The sequence below is a fragment of the Phoca vitulina genome, unplaced genomic scaffold, assembly GCF_004348235.1.
Source record: "Phoca vitulina isolate PV1807 unplaced genomic scaffold, GSC_HSeal_1.0 scaffold12, whole genome shotgun sequence".
NCBI lineage: Eukaryota > Metazoa > Chordata > Mammalia > Carnivora > Phocidae > Phoca > Phoca vitulina.
Genome location: NW_022589715.1, coordinates 27,399,835 through 27,421,801, shown reverse-complemented (window position 1 = coordinate 27,421,801; position 21,967 = coordinate 27,399,835). Strand labels below are relative to the sequence as shown.

The 21,967-nt window shown below is 39.9% G+C and overlaps 1 protein-coding gene across 1 annotated transcript in view; it reads left to right on the top strand.

Annotated features, from left to right (window-relative positions):
• The window catches only part of APLF (aprataxin and PNKP like factor), an 86,056-nt gene that overhangs the window by 35,374 nt on the left and 28,715 nt on the right, over window positions 1-21,967 (top strand). Inside the window, exons 6-7 of the mRNA XM_032410819.1 lie at window positions 7,881-8,065; window positions 20,971-21,326. Coding sequence (XP_032266710.1) covers window positions 7,881-8,065; window positions 20,971-21,326 — 541 coding nt within the window. The remainder of the gene's footprint in view (window positions 1-7,880; window positions 8,066-20,970; window positions 21,327-21,967) is intronic.

The window sequence follows — 21,967 nt, the reverse complement described above, 5'->3', positions numbered from 1 at the left end:
CAGTTTGAATAATAGGAATACCTGTTTCTTTAGAGAATCTTTTTATATCACGATCTGGGCCTGGTTCCTACTTTTAGTAGTTGATAGTTCTAGCATAGGAATAGGTAAGTTAGACCAGTAAAAAATGAATGAAACACCCAGAAACAGATCAAATTAACACATAGTTAATATATTAAAAATTATCAGTTCAAATTGATAGGGAAAGGAATTTTATTATTTTTATATTATGTTATATATATTATTATTATAAATGATGTTGGGAAAATTAGCTTTCCATTTGAAAGAAAACAATATTAGAGTGCTACCTCATACCATATTCTTAAATTTTTATTGAATTAATAATCTTAATGTAGAAATTAAAACTATTAAGGCATTTGAAGAAAATATGAGAATAATATTTTTATTACTTCTGGGAGGCTTTCTTAAGATGATAGGGAGCCTGGAACCATCAGGGGAAAATTGACAGGTGCATTTAGGTTAAAAATGAAAAAAAAAAATTCTGTGTGCAGAAGACACTATAAACAAACCAGAGGCAAGTAGCAGACTGGCAAACCTACTGGGAGATAATATCTGTCACAATTATAAAACATAGAAGGTTAACAATTGTTTACTTAGTAACAAAAAGGAAGGTAAAACTCAGAAATTTTGGACATAGTATATGACATACTACAGAAGAATAAATACAAATAGGCAATAAATATATGACTACTTCGCCAGTCTTTCTTACATATTTAAATATACAATGCTCTTTGATCTACAAATTCTAATTCTACGTATTTATCCCACAAGAATAATAGCATTTATAGTTTTAATCTGTGTGTGTTTACACATATGTATTTGTAGGTATATTTGGTTAACCTTAGCAAGTTGTGAAGGATACACTTCAAATTGTTAATGTAACTGTTAGGGTAGTTCTTTTGGAGGAAAAAGGTGGATGGATGTGATTGTAATGACGTGTATAGTGTAGCTATCTGTCATTCATGTACTGTTAATGTAATAGCTCATATAAGTAAATGCAACTAGTAATATTAAAAATAAAGTGATTTGTTTTAACAGATTTTCTTTTATATTACAGTCATTTAACTGTACCTATTCTGGATATAGAAAAATATTTGGTATGCCAGATTTGAAGATTGTTATGAACTAATTAAGCTATTTTATTTACTCTTTTAAAGAGCATTTTTACAACAATATCAAAATGGCTTCTTCCTATGCAAAAAGAAATTAGCTCTGGTCCTTAGAAGGAATATTTGTAGTACAGAACTTGGAATTTTGAAGAATATTTTAAATATATATTTTTAATTTTGTGATTTATTTTATTTTATTATGTTATGTTAGTCACCATACAATACATCATTAGTTTTTGATGTGGTGATCCACGATCCTTTGTTTTCGTATAACACCCAGTTCTCCATGCAGTACGTGCCCTTCTTAATACCCGTCACCGGGCTAACCAATCCCCCCTTCCCTCTAAAACCCTGTTTGTTTCTCAGAGTCCATAGTCTCTCATGGTTCATCTTTCCCTCCAATTCCACCCCCCCATTTTTCCCTTCCTTCTCCTAGTGTCCTCCATGCTATTCCTTATGTTCCACAAATAAGTGAAACCATATGATAATTGACTTTCTCTGCTTGACTTATTTCCTTATGTTCCACAAATAAGTGAAACCATATGATAATTGACTTGGTTTATTCCGAGGTATCTTAATGGTTTTTGGTGCTTGTAAATGGAATCGTTTCTCTAATTTCTCTTTCTACAGTTGCGTTGTTAGTGTATAAGAAAGCAACTGATTTCTGTGCATTGATTTTGTATCCTGCCACATTACTGAATTGCTGGATGAGTTCTAGTAATTTGGGGGTGGAGTCTTTTGGGTTTTCCACATAAAGTATCATGTCGTCTGCGAAAAGAGAGAGTTTGACTTCTTCTTTGCCAATTTGAATACCTTTTATTTCTTTTTGTTGTCTGATTGCTGTTGCTAGGACTTCTAGTACTATGTTGAACAACAGTGGTGAGAGTGGGCACCCTTGACGTGTTCCTGATCTTAAGGGAAAGGCTCTCAGCTTTTCCCCATTGAGGATGATATTCGCTGTGGGTTTTTCATAGATGGATTTTATGAGCTTGAGGAATGTTCCCTCTATCCCTATACTCTGGAGAGTTTTAATCAGGAAAGGATGTTGTATTTTGTCAAATGCTTTTTCTGCATCAATTGAGAGGACCATATGGTTCTTCTCCCTCCTCTTATTAATGTGTTCTATCACACTGATTGATTTGCGAATGTTGAACCACCCTTGCACCCCGGGGATAAATCCCACTTGGTTGTGGTGGATGATGCTTTTAATGTATTGTTGGATCCTATTAGCTAGGATTTTGTTGAGGATTTTGGAATCCATATTCATCAGGGATATCGGTCTGAAATTCTCCTTTTTGATGGGGTCTTTGCCTGGTTTGGGGATTAAGGTAATGCTGGCCTCATAGAATGAGTTTGGAAGTTTTCCTTCTGTTTCTATTTTTTGAAACAGCTTCAGTAGAATAGGTATTATTTCTTCTTTGAATGTTTGGTAGAATTCCCCAGGAATCCATCAGGCCCTGGACTCTTGTTTTTTGGGAGGTTTTTGATCACTGCTTCAATCTCGTTACTGGTTATTGGCCTATTCAGGTTGTCAGTTTCTTCCTGTTTCAGTCTTGGCAGCTTATAGGTTTCCAGGAAGGCCTCCATTTCATCCAGATTGCTCAGTTTATTGGCATATAGTTGTTGATAATAATTTCTAATAATTGTTTCTATTTCCTTGGTGTTAGTCATGATCTCTCCCCTTTCATTCATAATTTTATTAATTTGGGTCCTTTCTCTTTTCTTTTGGATAAGTCTGGCCAGTGGTTTATCGATCTTATTAATTCTTTCATAGAACCAACTTCTAGTTTCGTTGATCTGATCTGCTGTGTTTCTGGTTTCTAATTCATTGATCTCTGCTTTAATTTTAATTATTTCTCTTCTAATGCGTGGCTTAGGCATCGTTTGTTGCTTTTTCTCTAGTTCTTTAAGGTGTAGAGTTAGTTGGTGAATTCGGGATTTTTCCATTTTTTTTAGTGAGGCTTGGATGGCTATGTATTTCCCCCTTAGGACCGCCTTTGCAGTATCCCATAGGTTTTGGACCGATGTGTTTTCGTTCTCATTGATTTCCATGAATTGCTTAAGTTCTTCTTTGATTTCCTGGTTGACCCAAACATTCTTGAGCAGAGTGGTCTTTAGCTTCCAAGTGTTTGAATTTCTGCCCAATTTTTTCTTGTGATTGAGTTCCAGTTTTAAAGCGTTGTGGTCTGAGAATATGCAGGGAATAATCTCAATCTTTTGGTATCGGTCAAGACCTGATTTGTGACCCAGTATGTGGTCTATTCTGGAGAAAGTTCCATGTGCGCTCAAGAAGAATGAGTATTCTGTTGTTTTAGGGTGGAATGTTCTGTAAATATCTATGAGGTCCATCTGGTCGAATGTATCATTCAAAGCTCTTGTTTCCTTGTTGATTTTCTGCTTAGATGATCTGTCCATTGCTGAGAGTGGAGTATTGAGGTCTCCTACAATTAACTTATTGTTATCAATATGACTCTTTGTTTTGGTTAACAGTTGGCTTATGTAGATGGCCGCTCCCATGTTGGGGGCATAGATGTTTACAATTGTTAGATCTTCTTGTTGGATAGACCCTTTGAGAATGATATAGTGTCCTTCTGTGTCTCTAATTACAGACTTTAGTTTAAAATCTAATTTGTCTGATATAAGAATTGCTACCCCAGCTTTCTTTTGAGGTCTGCTGGCATGGAAGATGGATCTCCATCTCTTCACTTTCAGTCTGGATGTATCTTTAGGTTCAAAATGAGTCTCTTGTAGGCAGCATATGGATGGGTCCTGTCTTTTTATCCAGTCTGCAACCCTGTGCCGTTTTATGGGAGCATTTAGGCCATTCACGTTGAGAGTGATTATTGAAAGATATGAATTAATTGTCATCATGTTGCCTGTGAAGACGTTGTTTTTATAGATTGTCCCTGTAAATTTCTGTTGTATATCACTCTTGCGGTCTTTGTCCTTTTATAGAACTCCCCCTTAATATTTCTTGCAGGGCTGGCTTAGTGGTCACATATTCTTTCAGTTTCTGCCGGTCATGGAAGCTCTGCATCTCTCCATCCATTCTAAATGAAAGCCTTGCCGGATAAAGTATTCTTGGCTGCACGTTCTTCTCATTTAGTACCCTGAATATGTCTTGCCAGGCCTTTCTGGCTTGCCAGGTCTCTGTGGATAGGTCTGACGTTATTCTGATGTTCCTCCCTCTGTACATAAGGAATCTCTTCCCCCTAACTGCCCTTAAGATGGTTTCCTTGGTTCTAAGATTTGCAAGTTTTACTATTACATGCCGGGGTGTTGGCCTGTTTTCCTTGATCTTAGGAGGGGTCCTCCTGCCTCTAGGACTCGAATGTTTGTTTCATTCCCCAGATTAGGGAAGTTCTCAGCAACGATTTGCTCAAATACATCTTCTAGCCCTCTCTCTCTCTCCACTCCCTCCGGGATTCCAATTATTCTGACATTGGAATGCTTCATGGTGTCACTTATTTCTCTGATTCTATTTTCATGGATTCTGAGTTGTTTTTCCCTGGCCTCCTCTTTTCCGTTTTTATCTATTATATTGTCTTCCAGGTCGCTTATTCTCTCTTATGCCTCAGTTACCCTAGCTGTTAGATTATCTAGATTGGATTGGATCTCATTGAAAGCATTTTTAAATTCTGCCAATTCCCCTTTTATTTCTGCCCTTAGAGACTCTATGTTGCCATTAATTGATTTCTCCATTCTAGCCATTGTCTTCACAATTGCTAGCCTGAATTCCATCTCTGACATCTTGGTTATATCTGCATCCATTTGTAAATCTGCAGCATAAGTCATAATCTCTGAGTCTTTTCTATTTTGGGGGCTCCTCCTCCTAGTCATTCTGTTGATGGGTGTTTGAGGGTATGTATAGAGTCCAAATTATTGACCAGAACCCAAGCAAGATGCACCTGTTTTCTTGGGACCTTAGGGTTGCTGGCCTCTTGTTTTCCCAGCCTGTCTTCTGCGGGAGGGGCCTGCCGCGCTGTTACTCAGGCAACCCTGTTTGGGCGGAGTTGCCCTGCCCCCCTGTGGCAGGGGATGGGCTCAGCGGGAATCAGTTTTTGGGGCTTTTGTTCTCTGGCGGCTTTCCCTGGCGGCTTTCCGCGTCTCTTCCGCGAGTCAGAGCAGAAGAGACCGTTTCCAACCCTCTGCCTCAGAGCAGAGAGCCCGCAGTCTGTTCTTCAGTGAGCTCTCCAGGCCACACTGTCTCCGTTTCTGTCCGTGCTGCTATAAACTGCAGCGTCCTGGGTTGTGCGCCCCTCCGCAGCGCTCCCAGTCCTGCCTCCAGGTCGGGGCACGTCTCTGCCCTTTGTGCTTCTAAAACCGCCAGCTGCTCGCGTGCGACCCAGCCGCTCTGGGTTTCTGCCCCGGGGGCTGCCCTAATGTCCTTTCCCCTCTGCTAGCAGTCTGCGAGTCTGTGCCCGTCCCCAGCGCGCGAGGCTGTCGCTCACCGGCGGTGTAGGATCCCCATGGCCAGGCACCCTCCCGCTGCCGTTTATCCTCTGATATCTGCCCGCGGAATCACGGCTCCCCTCTTCTACTTCAAAACCAACCGCCTGGGGCGCCTGGGTGGCTCAGTCGTTAGGCGTCTGCCTTCGGCTCAGGTCATGATCCCGGAGTCCTGGGATCGAGCCCCACATCAGGCTCCCTGCTCCTCAGGAAGCCTGCTTCTCCCTCTCCCACTCCCTCTGCTTGTGTTCCCTCTCTCACTATGTCTCTCTCTGTCAAATAAAATCTTGAAAAAAAAAAAAAAAAAAACAAACCAACCGCCTGCAATATTCTGCTTGTAGAGCTCCAGATCTTCTTACATCTCAGGCTGGTTTCGTGGGTGCTCAGAGTGGTCTGGTATATATCCAGCTCAATTCCGGGGACCAGTTGAAATAGGGTCCCCTACTCCTCTGCCATCTTTTTTCCAAAACCCTAATTTTAAGATTTTTAAAAAAGATTTTATTTATTTTAGAGAGCGAGGGAGCGTGCTCGGGGTGGGGCGAAGGGCAGAGGGAGAGAATCTCAAGCAGACTCTGTGCGGAGCGCAGAGCCCGAGTTGGGGCTCAATCTCACGACCCCGAGATCATGACCTGAGCCAAAACCAAGAAAGAGTCTGATGCTTAACTGATTAAGCCACTCAGGCACTCCTAATTTTATGATTTTATGTACCTGTGTGACACTTGGAATATGGTAAACTGCCATTTGGGCAGATGTTGTGTCTTAATTTACATTTTTAGTTCTTAGTATAGTAAGCGGTACTATTAGTTGATTATTTCTCTTCATTTGACTAACTCATATCTATTGTAGCATTTGGACATTTGCTGCATGAAGCTGTATAGTCCTGACAGTTTCTAAAATGATATGAAATCTTCCTAATTTAGATTCAAAGCAAATATTTGAGTAATTTAGGCAAAGTTTAGTTATTGAATAGTTTATTCCTAAGTTTCCTATGTAAATACATTATGTTTATATTGGTTCAATTGACTTCACTGTTAAATAATGTGGATGGTATTTCTTTCCTAACTTTAATGAAGGACTGTTATTTCAGGCCACTTGAATATCCTTTAGTACAAATCTGAGCAACCTTAGCTCTTGAGCCAAATCCAGCATGCTGCCTGTTTTTGTCAATAAAGTTTTACTGGAACGCAGCTATGCTCATCCCTGTATGTATTGTCTGTGGCTGCTTTTGCACCAGAAAGGCAGAGTTGGGTAGTTATGACAGAACACTGTATGACCAACAGAACTTAAAATATTTACGCTCTGGCTTTTTGTAGAAAAATTTGCCAAACCTTGCTTTAGAACATTAGTGACTATGGATTGCCTTACATACCTATATTCAGGCTCTCAAGGGAATCTTTGGACCAATTCTGTTTATGTTCACAATTCATTTAGTCATTTATTGAGCACCAGTTTTATGCTAGACACATTTCTCGGTGCTGGAGATAGCAGGAGGGAACAGTGAACAAGACACATGAAGTTTCTGTTCTCGTGAAGTTGTTATTTGAATGTAGGGGAGACAGATAATTAAACATGAAGATTGTCCTCTTAAAAAGAGTAGATTTTTTTTCTGATTAGAGGGATCATGGATTTATTAACAAAATATGATACTGACTTAGGTTTGCCACATATATTGAACCTAGGGTAAATATTATATGGGGTACAGTGTCCATTGTTATTGAGACTTGTTTTCGAAATTGGTGAAGTTTGTGGAGGTCACTCTTGCTTTTGGGTTGTTTTGGGTTCTTAATCTGTTATTAAGTTGAATTCCTCACTGTGGATGTTAGGCGCTCAATAATTGTATGACATATAATTGTATGTCAAATTCATTGGATTCATTAGCTATATGTTAAATTTTCTGTTAGAGAAATTCAGTGCTAAAATAAAAAACATATATATTTAACACATATCAAATACTCTGCTATATAGTTTATATATCACACCTCGTTTACTCCTAGTAACTCTATGAGTTATTATTATAATTCCTTTCTTTGGGATGATAAAACCAGAGTTCAGAGAGGCACGGTGAAGCAGTTCAAGGATGGCACCTGTTCATATTAGCATCTTGGCCTGGCTCTCTCCAGGGCTGGAGCTCCAGGCCAAAGTGCTGCTTAATACTTTCTGAGATTTGCAAATAAGTGTTTTCAAGTTGGCATTAATCTAAATGGAACTTTACTTTTAATTGCCCTTTTATCCTTTTTCTTCTTTCTTTTGATATTTGAAGATATAGGAGATAATTTTTTTCTTCTTTTTCATTGTGTGTTTAAGATAATAATATAATCCAGGAAAGTGGAAAAGAAGGAATCTGCAAAGATAAAACTCAAGTAAACATAACACAGCAAGGAAGAAAGCGATTAATTTCATCAGGAAGTTCAGAAAGTACATCTGCAGAACAAGACACAGGGAAAAAGTGCAAAAATGCTGATCAGGAAGAGTCTGTCACTTCATACAAGGTGATTTTTTTTTTTTAATTATTATTTGGGGGTGCCGGGCTGGCTCAGTTGGTAGAGTGTGTCTCTTGATCTGGGGGTTATAGGTTTAAGCCTCACATTGGGTGTAGAAATTACTTAAAAATAAAAATCTTTTTTTTTTTTTTTTTAAGATTTTATTTATTTATTTGACAGAGAGAGACACAGCAAGAGAGGGAACACAAGCAAGGGGAGTGGGAAAGGGAGAAGCAGGCTTCCCGCTGAGCAGGGAGCCTGATGCAGGGCTCGATCCCAGCACCCTGGGATCATGACCTGAGCTGAAGGCAGACGCTTAAAGACTGAGCCACCCAGGTGCCCCTTAAAAATAAAATCTTAAAAAAATTTATTATTTGATCATTCGTTTTCTTCATCAAGTGTTCTAGATAAGAATTGATTATATGTTGTATACAGCAAGAAAAAAACAGAGCTGTTCTTTATTACTCAGTTTATGAAGATAAAAAGTAGCCCAGATTTTTTTGGCTTACTAAAATTAATATAGTACTTGCTTTGTAGAAAACAAATCTATTTAATTTACAAGTTTTCAGCCTGGAAAAAAAGTGGAGACCACTTGACTGGTTGTAATTGGTACCTTCATTCTGAAAACCTGGTTTCTTTTATTTTATTGGTCATTCTCAGACTACATGTAACCACCTTTTTCTTGATACCTATGAAGAACAACTGATAGGCTAGTTCTTAATAGCCTGTTGCAGGATTACTTCTGCGCTAATTTACAGTATTTGGAAAAATTTTTTCTCTTTCAGTTTTTGCTAACTCACTAGAATGGTTTGACTGACTTAAGCATTCTTTAACACTGGGTACTTAATGAAAATGGGGCCTATTATTGCATGCCTTTAAAAAAAGAGAGAATAGGAGAGAGAGCGTGCAAATGAGTGAGCAAGCCCAGGGCAGGTCAGGTATTTTTCCTCTTAAGAGAGCGGTGGCTTTAGGTAATAGTTTTCGTAATCGTTACAAGCTCCATGGGTCTCCATCTTTTTAGTGTCAGTGGGAGCCAAAGGAGTAGGATTGGTTTTAGAATAGTGTACACTGGGATGATTGAAATGCTGTCAGCTTTTCCGGAGGGTTGGGCCTTTTATAGTACTCGCTTTGCTCTGCCTCCTCTCCCATTAGAAAAGATCTAGCTTCTCACTGGATCCTTTCTTCTAGGTAGGGAAATGGGGTCTAATCCCTATCGGGTCAACTCCTTGGCTTACTTATGGAGTCAGGTTTAATAAATGAAAACATTTTCTGACTCACTTGTATTGACCATAACAAGTTATTAAGATAAAACTTGTTTAACTTTGAGCCCTAATATGCTCTATTCTCTGAACATATTAATATGACTGCCTGTTTTTTTCAAAAAAGAAGTTGTTTTTTTTTTCCAGAAGAAAATCTATAGTATACGTATTTTGCTATGTTTATCCCAACCCATTACCCAAGTTTGGCAATGACAAGTGAAACTTAAGAAACTTTTCTTAATTGATAGATTGCAGAGAGGAGCAGTAAACAGATCCAAGATATTCGAGGTATTTGTGAGATTTTGATGACACATACATTGGACTGCCTACAATTTTGTGACTCTACTAATGTCTGGTCATGAAGATAATTGCTCTGAAATTGTCCATATTTTTCATTAATTCTCTTGCATCTTTCTGCAGCTCCTTATGGGTTATGTAATTGTCCAGTTTGGGAGTGAACATGAGGGGCTTGAATCTACTAACTTTAAAGAAATAATCTACATAATTTACATAATCTAATTAGGTCTCTGTTATAAACGACAGAAGGAAGCCTAACTGAAACAACTGAAGCAAGTAGTGTTATAAAGTGTATTAACTGTTGCTGGGAAGCCAGCTACCCTAACATTTAGTGACTTAACAATGTTTTATTCTTATAATTCTGTGAGTTGGCTGGGCTCAGTTGGGCATTTCTTTTGTGACGTCTTTTTGGTGTTGAGCTGGGCTACATTCAACTGGGAACTCAGCCGAGGGTGGAGCATCTGAAATGGCTTCACTTGCATGAATAGTGCCTCCATGAGGGTTGACTGAATGGCTGGTGGCTGGCTGGGCCTCCCTTTCTCCACTTAACCAGTAAGTAGTCTAGGCCAAACATCTTCACCTGACAGCTGGATTCCAAGGGTATCAAAGTAGAAGCAACTATTCTCTTAAGGCCTAGGATTGGAACTGGTACAGTGTCATTTCGGCTGCATTCTTTTGGTCAGAGCAAATTACCAGGCCAGCCTGGATTCAAGGGGAGGGGATAAGGACTCCACTGCTTGATGGCAGGAGTAATTTGTGTATAAAGGGATGGGAGGAATTGCTGGCAGTCATCTTTGATAACTATCACATAGAGGAATAATTCAGTTTCCAGAATGGAAAGGAAAACAGCAGGAAATATAGGTCATAAAGACCAGCTGGGACAAGGGACTTGATCAAAATCATGTTGGTCTGTTGTTTTCCCATTTTCATCTCTCAAATCATCCTTCACTGCCGATGGCGGGCTTGCTTCACATGGTGTACAACACGGGCACTAGTAGCTCCAGGCTCATGTCGTCTCGTTTTTCAACTTAAGAGGAAAAATGAGAGTTTCTCTGTGGTTGCTTCTGTGGTAAGTTCTAGGGACTTGGATCATGAAATCTCCACTTAGACCATTCACAGTGCTCAGAGAGATGAAGTAGTATCATTACCCCTTTTTGGGTCATGTATACACCCATTATCAGACAGATGGAGGAAAGGGGGTCTAGAAAGAAAGAAATAGTAGGTATTGTATTTTTGGGGCAGGGGGATACTATAGTTAGATCTGGATAAATTCAGAGAGGGGGAGAAACTGGTAGTTTTTAAGTTGGTCGGGATTAACCTAACAAATGAGGTTTGGAATGGTTGGAAACACTTGGGATATACCATAAGGTGAAAGAGCAGATGTGAGGAAGAAGGGACTTTCAGCATTTCATGCATCTAGAGGGGATTCTCTTGTTTTGACTTGGCCTCCGTTGAGCAGTCAGGTGTCAACGTGGTCAGTTAAGACAGAGAACCAAATTGAAAATAACTCAAGCCTTTCTTCACTTAGTGCGACAGGCAAGCAAAAGGGGAAATGACTTGTCGGCTCCCCAGTGTTCCGTTTTGTCCCATGGAACAGCACTCAGCAAGAGTCAGCAGCATAGGTGTGGAGAATCCTCTAACTGCTGAGGAGCCCTGGACCAAATGCTTCTGCCTCTTTCTAGACAAGGATGAAGGAGAAGAGGAAGAGCTAGTAGTGAAAAGATACTGAATCAAAGTACAGAAAAATGCCTCATCCAAAGCCCCCCATAGGGAGGATCCTTGGGAAGGGCCTAAGCTAATCACACACCCCTCCCCCACACCTACCAAAGAGGCCTCTGGATGGAGGCATCTGGGCTAGGAATGCACCATAAGCATGGCTAACCCACTGAGGCTTGAGTCCTTGATTGCAACTCTCTCCAGAAAACTGTAACACACTGGCTTTGCACCATGTCTGTTGTGGGGAGGGCAGCTTCCCCCTTGAGGTCTGCCAGCCAAAGCCTTGAAATTGTCTAAGCTTGGGCCTGAAGGATCATAATAGGACTTTGGCCTAGAGCCAGACTCCTCAGTCTGCACCGCGCTCTGTTGACTACTGTTCCACATAAGTTCCAGACGGAGAGGCCTGAGTATCCTCCAGCCAGCTGCTGTCTATTCCTTTAAATCTGAGTTAGAGTCCCTACCTTGAATCCCATCTGCTTTTCTGTTTTTTTTTTTTTTTTACTGTATAGCATTTTATTTTGTTTTCCTTTTTTAAAATTTAAATTCAATTAATTAACATAGAGTGTATTATTAGCTTCAGAGATAGAGTTCAGTGATTCATCAGTCTTATATAATACCCAGTGCTCATTACATCATGTGCCCTCCTTAATGTCCATCACCCAGCTACTCCAACCCCCATCCCCCTCCCCTCGCCTCCAGCAACTCTAAGTTTGTTTCCTATGATTAGGAGTCTCTTGGGGCACCTGGGTGGCTCAGTCAGTTAAGCGTCTGCCTTCAGCTCAGGTCATGATCTCAGGGTCCTGGGATTGAGCCCTGCATCAGGCTCTCTGCTCAGTGGGGAGTCTGCTTCTCCCTCTCACTCTCCCTCTGTGCTCTCTCTCTCTCAAATAAATAAGTAAAATCTTAAAAAAAAAAAAGTTTCTTATGGTTTGTTTCCCTTTCTGATCTCATCTTGTTTTGTTTTTCCCTCCCTTCCCCTATGATCCTCTGTTTTGTTTCTTAAATTCCACATATGAGTGAGATCATATAATTGTCTTTCTCTGATTGACTTATTTCGCTTAGCATAATACCCTCTAGTTCCATCCACATTGTTGGAAATGGCAAGATTTCATTCTTTTTTTAAATGGCTGAGTAGTATTACATTGTATATATATAACACATCTTCTTTATCCCTTCATCTGTTGATGGACATCTGGGCTCTTTCCATAGTTTGGCTATTGTGGACATTGCTGCTATAAACATTGGGGTGCAGGTGCCCCTTCGTTTCACTACATCTGTATCTTTGGGGTAAATACCCAGTAGTGTAAGTGCTGGGTCATAGGGTAGTTCTATATTTAACTTTTGAGGAACCTCCATACTCTTTTCCAGAGTGGCTGCACCAGCTTGCATTCCCACCAACAGTATAGGATGGTTCTCCTTTCTCAGGATCCTCGCCAACATCTGTCATTTCCTGACTTGTTAATTTTAGCCATTCTGACCGGTGTGAGGTGGTATCTCATTGTAGTTTTTATTTGTATTTCTCTGATGCCCAGTGATGTTGAGCATTTTTTCATGTGTCTGTTGGCCATTTCTGTGTCTTCTTTGGAGAAATGTCTGTTCATGTCTTCTGCCCATTTCTTGATTGGATTATTTGTTCTTTGGGTGTTGAGTTTGATAAGTTCTTTATAGATTTTGGATACTAGCCCTTTATCTGATAAGACATTTGCAAATATCTTCTCCCATTCTGTTGGTTGTCTTTTGGTTTTGTTGACTGTTTCCTTTGCTGTGCAAAAGCTTTTTATTTTGATGAAGTCCCAGTAGTTTTTTTTGCCTTTGTTTTCTTTGCCTTTGGAGACATGTCTAGCAAGAAGTAGCTGCGGCTGAGATCATGAGGTCATCCATTTTGAGTCTATTTTTGTGTGTGGTGTAAGGAAATGGTTCAATTTCATTCTTCTGCATGTGGCTGTCCAATTTTCCCAACACCATTTGTTGGAGAGACTGTCTTTTTTTCCATTGGATATTCTTTCCTGCTTTGTCGAAGATTAGCTGACCATAGAGTTGAGGGACCATTTCTGGGTTCTCTGTTCTGTTCCATTGATCTATGTGTCTGTTTTTGTGCCAGTACTGTAGTGTCTTGATGATTACAGCTTTGTAATAGAGCTTGAAGTCCAGAATTGTGATGCCACCAGCTTTGGTTTTCTTTTTCAACATTCCTTTGGCACTGTTCGGGGTCTTTTCTCATTCCATACAAATTTTAGGATTATTTGTTCCAGCTCTGTGAAAAAAGTTGATGGTATTTTGATAGGGATTGCATTGAATGTATAGATTGCTCTAGGGAGCATAGACATTTTAACAATATTTGTCCTTCCAATCCATGAGCATGGAACTAAGGTCTCCTACTCTGCCATCTTGGAAAGTTAATCTTTTCTGTTTTGATAGGCTTGACTAGACATTGTAGAAGATGGCATATGAAGCTAACAATTTGTAATAATGTAATCTTACCTCCATTTCCAATCCCCCATATTTGTCTGACCCAAATCTAAATTTCACATTTATGTCTTTGGGTACTTATATTAATATGCCCTTATTTGAGCCTTGGGACTGATTGTAGTAGGTGATATGGCAGGTGGAATGATCTTGACCTCTAGTTCTAGCTACAGGGGTCATGAGTCCCTAAGTCACAGTGGGAGTCTTAGCTAGTTAACCCTGGGCAGCCCAGAAGTCCATTTGGGCAGTAAGATATTAAAGAGATATAAAGAGGAGAAAAATACCCAATTCAGAATATCCTGAAGATAAAGGCTATTCTGTCTTATCAGGGTGCTATAGTGATTTATTTGGCAAAACCAATAATTTAGCAAATGTTTATCTCAGGAAGTATGAATCTAAACAACTGATTGTAGAGAGCCATGTACCCCTGTTTGTTGTTTGGATGTATCATTTTTTTCTTCCAACTTAAAGACTGCAATCAGGGTTATTCAGAAAGGGTTTTTTTTGTTTTTTTTTTTTAAGTCATCCAGAATATCAAAAGGTCCAGGTGTTCAATAAAGTTTTTAAGGCATTACCAAAAAGGTTGTTTATTCCTGGAAGCTGGTTGGGAGAGGGGTGGTATTTTGAGAGTATCTTCATTGTCTCAAGCACCCTAGATACCTTGGCTTGGCTGTTTATATTACATTATTGTTTGGTGGAAGGTGTATCTTTGAGGGGAGGGGAAAGATGCTTATTTAATCGCTTTGAAGGAGATGTTTGTGTTAGGTGTTGAAAGATGGCTGGCACGCTAGCAAACAGGGTTAATGAGGAGAACTGTCAGTGAGCAGCACAGTATGAGCGGAGGCATAGAGGCAGGAAAGTGTATGTGGCCCGTGGATGTACATCTGCACTGGAGTGTCATGTGCGTGCTTGCATGGGCGCGTGTGCAGATGTGGGTGGGTGAGACAAGGGGAGGAAACTACTGCAAGAGACTGGGGAACAACTCAGGATGGCCCTTGATGCCAGACTGTACAGAAATCAGGACTGTACTTTACGGCCTCAGAGACTTTTTGAAGGTTTTTGTTTTTTTTTTTTGACAGAGAGAGAGACAGCCAGAGAGGGAACACAAGCAGGGGGAGCAGGAGAGGGAGAAGCAGGCTTTCCGCAGAGCAGGGAGCCTGATGCGGGGCTTGATCCCGGGACCCTGGGATCATGACCCGAGCTGAAGGCAGACGCTTAACGACTGAGCCACCCAGGCGCCCCATGAAGGGTTTTGAGAAGGAGAATAAGTGGCCAGGAAGATGGCTGTAGCCACCATATGTAAGATGGAGGCAGGAACTGCCTAAGAAGCTGCCCTGGGAGGCCTCAGGGAATGAAGGCCTGAGCTAGATGGTGGCACTGGGACCAGAAAGAAGTAGAGGGATATGAGAGACATTTTGGAGATAGAATTAACAGAACCTGATGACTAACAGCATATTGAGGAGGAGGTACTGAAAATGTTCTTTAGGGGCGCCTGGGTGGCTCAGTAGGTTAAGTATCTGACTCTTGATTTTGGCTCAGGTCATGATCTCAGGGTCATGGGATCAAGCCCAGCATAGGGCTTTGGGCTGGGTGTGGAGCCTGCTTAGGATTCTTTCTCTCCCACTCCCTCTCCCCACTCCTCCCCCCTCCCCAACTCCCACACACACACACTCTCTCTCTCTCTCAAAAAAGAAAAGAGGGCTAAGAAGAGAGCTCTATTATAGTTGTATTATTTGGAAGCAAACTTGCAAACAGTGCATTTAGAGTAGAGGAGTATATGGAGGTGGAGGCTTTGGCAGCAAGAGCCATTTCCAGTTTTGCTGCCTGTACTGTATGTATATGCAGTTGTGCTAATAATTGCTGATGTGAGTGCGCTGGCTGCTAGGTATCTCATTTCTCTCTATACACATGCCTGCTGTGAAGTCTTACTCATATTTCTTTATGAAAATAGCAGGGGAGATGAAGACTAACTTATTGCACAGCCACCTCTTAAGTAAGGCTGTATTCCCCAGAGCTCCACAGTATTGGTTTACTACATCAAAGAATCCTGTACCCTTTGCTTTTCTGATTGGCCACTTGATACCATTTATGGCATGGCTCTCATCAGCTCCACAGAAACATCTTTTCATTCATTCATTTATTCAGCATGTGTTCATTAAGCAAGTAGTAGTGATATAATGGCATCGATAATGCTATTAACTAAAACAACTTAAACACACACACACACACACACACCCATTTATTGAGCTCTTATTATGGGCTAGAGCCACAACTAAGATATACTTATTTCATTTAATTTTTAGAAAATCCTGGAAAGTTGATTGATAATATCCCCAGTTTACCGATCAAGAGACCTGAGACTCTGAAAGTTGGAATCAGCTTGTTCAAAGTCAAAAGTTAGGAAATGGCTAAACTAATATTCAAGATATGATTTTTTTACTTCACAGGCCATTCTAATAATCATTACACTAAGTAGTCTTTCTGTTACATGCAAGACAGTGTGCTAGAATCTGGGATAAAACGTGAATAAGAGATAGCTGATTAGGAGCTCATAGTCCTGTAGGGGACATGATTCAAAATGATGAAATAATGTTGACACCACACTGATTTTTCTGGGGGCTTTGGGGGCTGCCTAAGGCAACTCCTAGGGAAGGGATCCTCAAAGAACTGATCTGAGCTGACTCTTAACAGAAGAGGAGTAGGCATGAACCAGGTGCAAAAGAGGTAGAGGTAGGAATCCATCCAGGTAGATGGGCAGCAGGTGCAGGAGCAGAGGAGGTACAGTAGCCTGCTGGGAACTATCGTTCTTAGAATTCGTGGTGTAAAGCCAGGTGGGGATGGAGCTGGCAGTGGGGACCAGTCATAGAGGGAGGACTTTGAAAGGATTTTGGCCACAAGGATAATCCTGGAAGCTCTTTAGAGGAGAGATTGAAAGAGAACAAAATAAAAGACAGGGGAATAAGAGAGGAAATGAGGACATTTCAGTCAAGAAGTATAGAGAATCTGATCCAGGTTGGTGGCATTAAGGATGGCACAGAGGCATTGGGTAAGAGAAATATTTAAGAAACAAAGCTGCAGGACTTATTGCTTGGGTCTGAGCAGAATGAGGGAAAAGAAGGAGTGAAAGGTAGACTTCCAAGTTTCTGGCCAGAATTAATGGAGAAGTTATGTTGGCAGAAACTTTGGTACAGAATACAGGGGGAGGACTTCAGTTTTCACATTTTGAGTTTGAGGTGCGTTGGATATTGAGGAAGAAATGTCTAGTTAGTGGTTGACTGTAAGTTTGAAGCTCAAGAGTGAAGATGGGGCTGGAGGTTGGGATTTTTTAATCCCTAGTATGTGGGTGCTAATGAGACTAATGCAGGACCTTTAAGGCAACTTATTAGTACAGACATTCTTTCCAGGGACAGCAAATTACCTCAATGAACTTGTATTGGGCATAAGTTCTGTAGCCTGTCCCTTGTGGTACATTAAAACTTCAGATGGTTGGGGTGCCTGGGTGGCTCAGTCGTTAAGCATCTGCCTTTGGCTCAGGTCATGATCCTGGGGTCCTGGGATCGAGCCCTGCATTGGGCTCCTTGCTCAGCCGGGAGCCTGCTTCTCTCCCTCTTCTGCTTCCCCTGCTTGTGTTTCCTCTCTAGCTGTCTCTCTCTCTCTCTGTAAATAAATAAAATCTTTAAAAAAAAACACAACAAAACTTCAGATGGTTGAAGGGCAGGGGAGGGCTTGCTAGGCAAGTTAACAGACAATTTAATAATCTTAATAGTACATTCCAGCCATTGCTAGGCACCAAGGTCACCTTACACCAGCTCCATGCTCCTTGATCCCTGAGGCCTCTAGCATATATTTTTATAGTGTAGAGAACCCCATTTTCTCTAACATGAATCTTCAGCCTCCCACATTTCATTCTCCACCTTTTCATCTAAGCAGTGTAGGTGCTTATAAAATATGGACCTCTCTGCCTTTCTCCTGCTTCTTCCAAGTACACAGCACTTTCCATCTTTTCTGTTCCCTCACTTGCCAGTTCAGTGACTTGCTCTGGCTCATGAGCTTTGTAATTGGCACAGGACAAATTTATGTCTCAGCAAACTTACAAATTACTGCATGTAATGGATTTTTGGGATCCTTTATAAATAATTGAAACCGTGAATGTTAAATTCTTGAATGCCAAGGGTCTACTGAGTATCAATATTTCATGAAGTTCCATAAAGGACATTATGAATTCCAGCTTTTGTGCCTCTTAAAATATATTTGAGAACACCTGATCCATAGTATTGATATCTGTGACTTTATCATTCCTTTCTCTTTTAGAATAAATTAGTGTGTTTAACATATTCTTTGTGAAGATTTAAAAAAAAACAACAGAGGGAGTTGAAATAATGTTAAACATGTCTTATCTTTTATTTTCTTTGGTTTATTTTCTATTTTTTAAATGGCAAAAAAATGCATGCTGTTATCAAAAAATAGAATGTTAGAGCATGTGGAGTATAAAGTGGAAATCTTGATTTGCCTTATCCTTCAATCCCATTGGCCTTACTAATATTTTGGTTTGTATCCTTCTAAACGTTTTTGTTTGAATTTATACAAGTAAAAACATACATAGGTAGACAGGGATTTTTTTTTTTTTTTAAAGCTAAATGGAATCATTGTGTGTGTGTGTGTGTATGTAAAATTCTTGTTTAATTAAAAAAATTCCTAAAAAAAAAAAAAAATTCCTATATGAAGAGAGAGATCTATTCATTTTCAACCTTTGCATAGTGTTTCTTGGTAAGAATGGATTCTAATTTATTTAACTGCTTCCCTAGTTGTGTCCCTTTTTTCCCTATAATAATTGACAGGATGTTGAGTGGGATTTTTTTTACCCTATCATCCCAAAACTGCTACTGAGGCCCAAAGCTGGGGACAAAAGTACTAAGTATAAGTATCTCATGATTGAAAGGACCCCCCAGCAGTGAGAGTCAAGCCTTTCCCTGTGAGGCTTATTGAAAAGTATAAGAAGGGTTCACCATTCCTACCACCAGGCTTTGTATAAAGAAACCTGAGAGGCCAGAAGATTTTAAGGTTTGGGGGAGTGCTCTGTTTGTGGGGAGACGTTATGTTCTCTCTTTTTAAAACCAAGAGAGAGGCACTCCAAGACAATTGACTGTGGAGTTCAGAGATGTCAACAGGAACAAGAGACTGGCATTTTATTGGACATTTGCTTAGCCAAGGGATTGCTAACCTGCCCTGTTTCTACCTAAACAGGGAAAAAGAAAATTGGTGAGTTGACCCAGTGGGTACCTGCCAAGAGGGGAGGTGGGTCAGGATTGCCCCATTCCCACCCCAGAGTTCCAGTCCCTGGCATGTGTCAGTTGGTCCTGTAGTGGAGGGAGATGAGATTGGGGTGTAATTGAGCAGCTTGGGAGAAAAGAGTATGTGTTTTAGAGAGGTGTGGCATGAATACCACCAGCTGAGGGTTAGCTCCAAGAGGTAGCCAAATTGCTTTTCCCATCGGTTGTTTATTAGTATACAAGAAACATGGTAAGAACTAGGTTCCTTTTGCAAGGTCTTCAGTCAGTTTGGATAGCCTTTTAAAGTTACGTGCTCTGTTTTTTAAAAAAGAAAAGACTATTGGGGCACCTGGGTCGCTCAATCGGCTAAGCGTCTGCCTTCGGCTCAGGTCATGATCTCGGGGTCCTGGGATTGAGCCCCACTTTGGGCTACCTGCTGAGCAGGGTGTCTGCTTCTCCCTCTCCTTCTGACCCTACCCCTTACCCCCGCACATGTTCTCTCACTCTCAAATAAATAAATAAATCTTTAAAAAGACTATCAAAACATTTAAGTAATTAGTCCCAAAGAAGTCATGCTAATTAGTATCTTCTCAGGAAATGTGAACCATTGGATATTAAGTGATATCAACACTAGCTTTCTCCAGATGGCAGCCAGCATATACGAGTCCTCGGTTAAAAATGTTTTGCTTTTTTTAAATTTTGTTTTATTTTATTATGTTATGTTAGTCACCGTACAATACATCATTAGTTTTTGATGTAGAGATCCACGATTCATTGTTTTCATATAACACCCAGTGCTCCATGCACTACGTGCCCTCCTTAATACCCATCACCAGGCTAACCCATCCCCCCACCCCCCTCCCCTCTAGAGCCGTCAGTTTGTTTCTCGGAGTCCATAGTCTGTCATGGTTCGTCTCCCCCTCCAATTCCCCTCCCCCCCATTTAAACCTTCATATATACCTGTTAGGTTGTTGGCACATCCTAGTAGTGGTTACCAGGAGGACTGAGGTTTATCTGAGCTATGTTTCCACTCCACAGGAAGTTAACTAATTAAGAAGTCATTTTTAATAGGATGCGAATAGGCTTACTGTTTGTCCTGGTGGTAAGTACAGATTAAAAAGGTTTTGCAGTGCTAATGAGAATGTTTACGTGGTTCAAAACACCTTTCTGGTTAAAATGAAACTTTTATTCAAACCACTCCAAAGGAATCATATTTATTTTCTGAGTTTGTCATAACACAGCTTCATCCAAGTTTTTCTATGTGAGGGAGGAGCAATTTTACCATTCAGCTAAAGGGACAAAGTCATGATTATATTTAGAACGTAGAAATAAAGTATTGCAGTAACAGAAATTATAAAGACAGTGCAAGTTAAGAGCATGACACATTATTGAATGGGAAATTTAAAAGACTAGTAGTTTTTTGGGGAAAGATTATATTCAAATGGAAACAAAGTTGTATTCGCTTATGTTTCATTTGTATTTTTCTGGTTCTTTTTCAGTGAATGTTTGATGTGATTGTAAAGGTTTGATACAGCTATATATTTTCTTTTTTTTTTCTTATTTTCTTTTCTTTTTTAAAGATTCTCTTTTTTTAAAGTAATCTCTACACCCAACATGGGGCTCGAACTCTCAGCCCCAAGATCAAGAGTCACATGCTCTTCTGACTCAGCCAGCCAGGCGCCCCTGTATATTCCTTTTCTAATAACTGTAGATTGTTTTAAAGTTACCAAATTACAGATATGGAAAATGGCATTTTTAATAACTTTAAAATGTGAATCTTAAAGTTTTAAAAACATATATGTTGAATGAATCTTGCAGTTTCACACCTTTTTACTTAAGTTTACATATTTCTTTTAAAACATATTTCATTTATTTGTAATATCTTTTTTCTGATTTGTCTTTGTAGGCAATGCCAAAGTCATGTTCTGCAATCTCATTAAGTAATGCAGAGGTGAATGATATGAAGGCTAGTATACAGAGAAATGAAATCCCAATAGAGGAACTTGGTAAGGTTCCTGAACATAAAAGTATTGTGAAAGGAACACAAAGTAAAGAAGGCGAGGAGATGAGCTGTTCTGAGAGTCACTTGAGTGCCCAGGACAAGTCCTTCCATGAGGAGTCTCAAGGATCTCCTCCTGAGTCCAGCTCTGATCTCTCCAATCTTAAAACTTTGCATGCAAAGGCAACTGACTCAGTTGCACAAGGTTCTGAAGAAAACAAGATCAAGAGGACATCTTGCGTGTATGGGGCAAACTGCTACAGGTAAAATGAAATTATAGGTAGCACAGAATTCCATTATTTCTGTAGCAGGTAGCTATGTAGTATATGTGTATTAAAAGCCTAGTAAAACACATTGGCCTAAAGGTTAAGAGCTTTATTACGTTTCTACTTGTTTACACTTTCTCAGTATTCAGTCCTGCAAATCTTGCTAGAGGCTTTCAAGATACAGTGGGGGAATTAAATGTTTCATATGTAGACATACTGATTAATGCAAGGACATGAACTAGGGAATCCAGACTTGAGAATTGAATCACCCAGACCTAAATGTCTACTTATTTAATGTCTTATTTAGATATTAGAAAGATGGCCTCATAAATAGTTGTAGTATATAATTTAACTCTCAAGAGAATTGTAAGTTGTGTTTAAGGGATCTTACTATACTTGTGCTTTTCCTTTATATTTTTCTAATTGTGCTTTTGAATCACCAAGATGCTTTCATTTTGCTACCATGAGGGTTCTGTACCAACCAGATGTCATGAGCTTTATTTTTAACAATGTAACACATTGGTTCAATTTCTGGAATAATTAGATGTGTATTGCTTGGTTTCCTGCTATATCCTATTAATTATTTTTTGTAGTATATCTAGAACTCTAGTATACCCTATTAATTATTTTTTCTGACA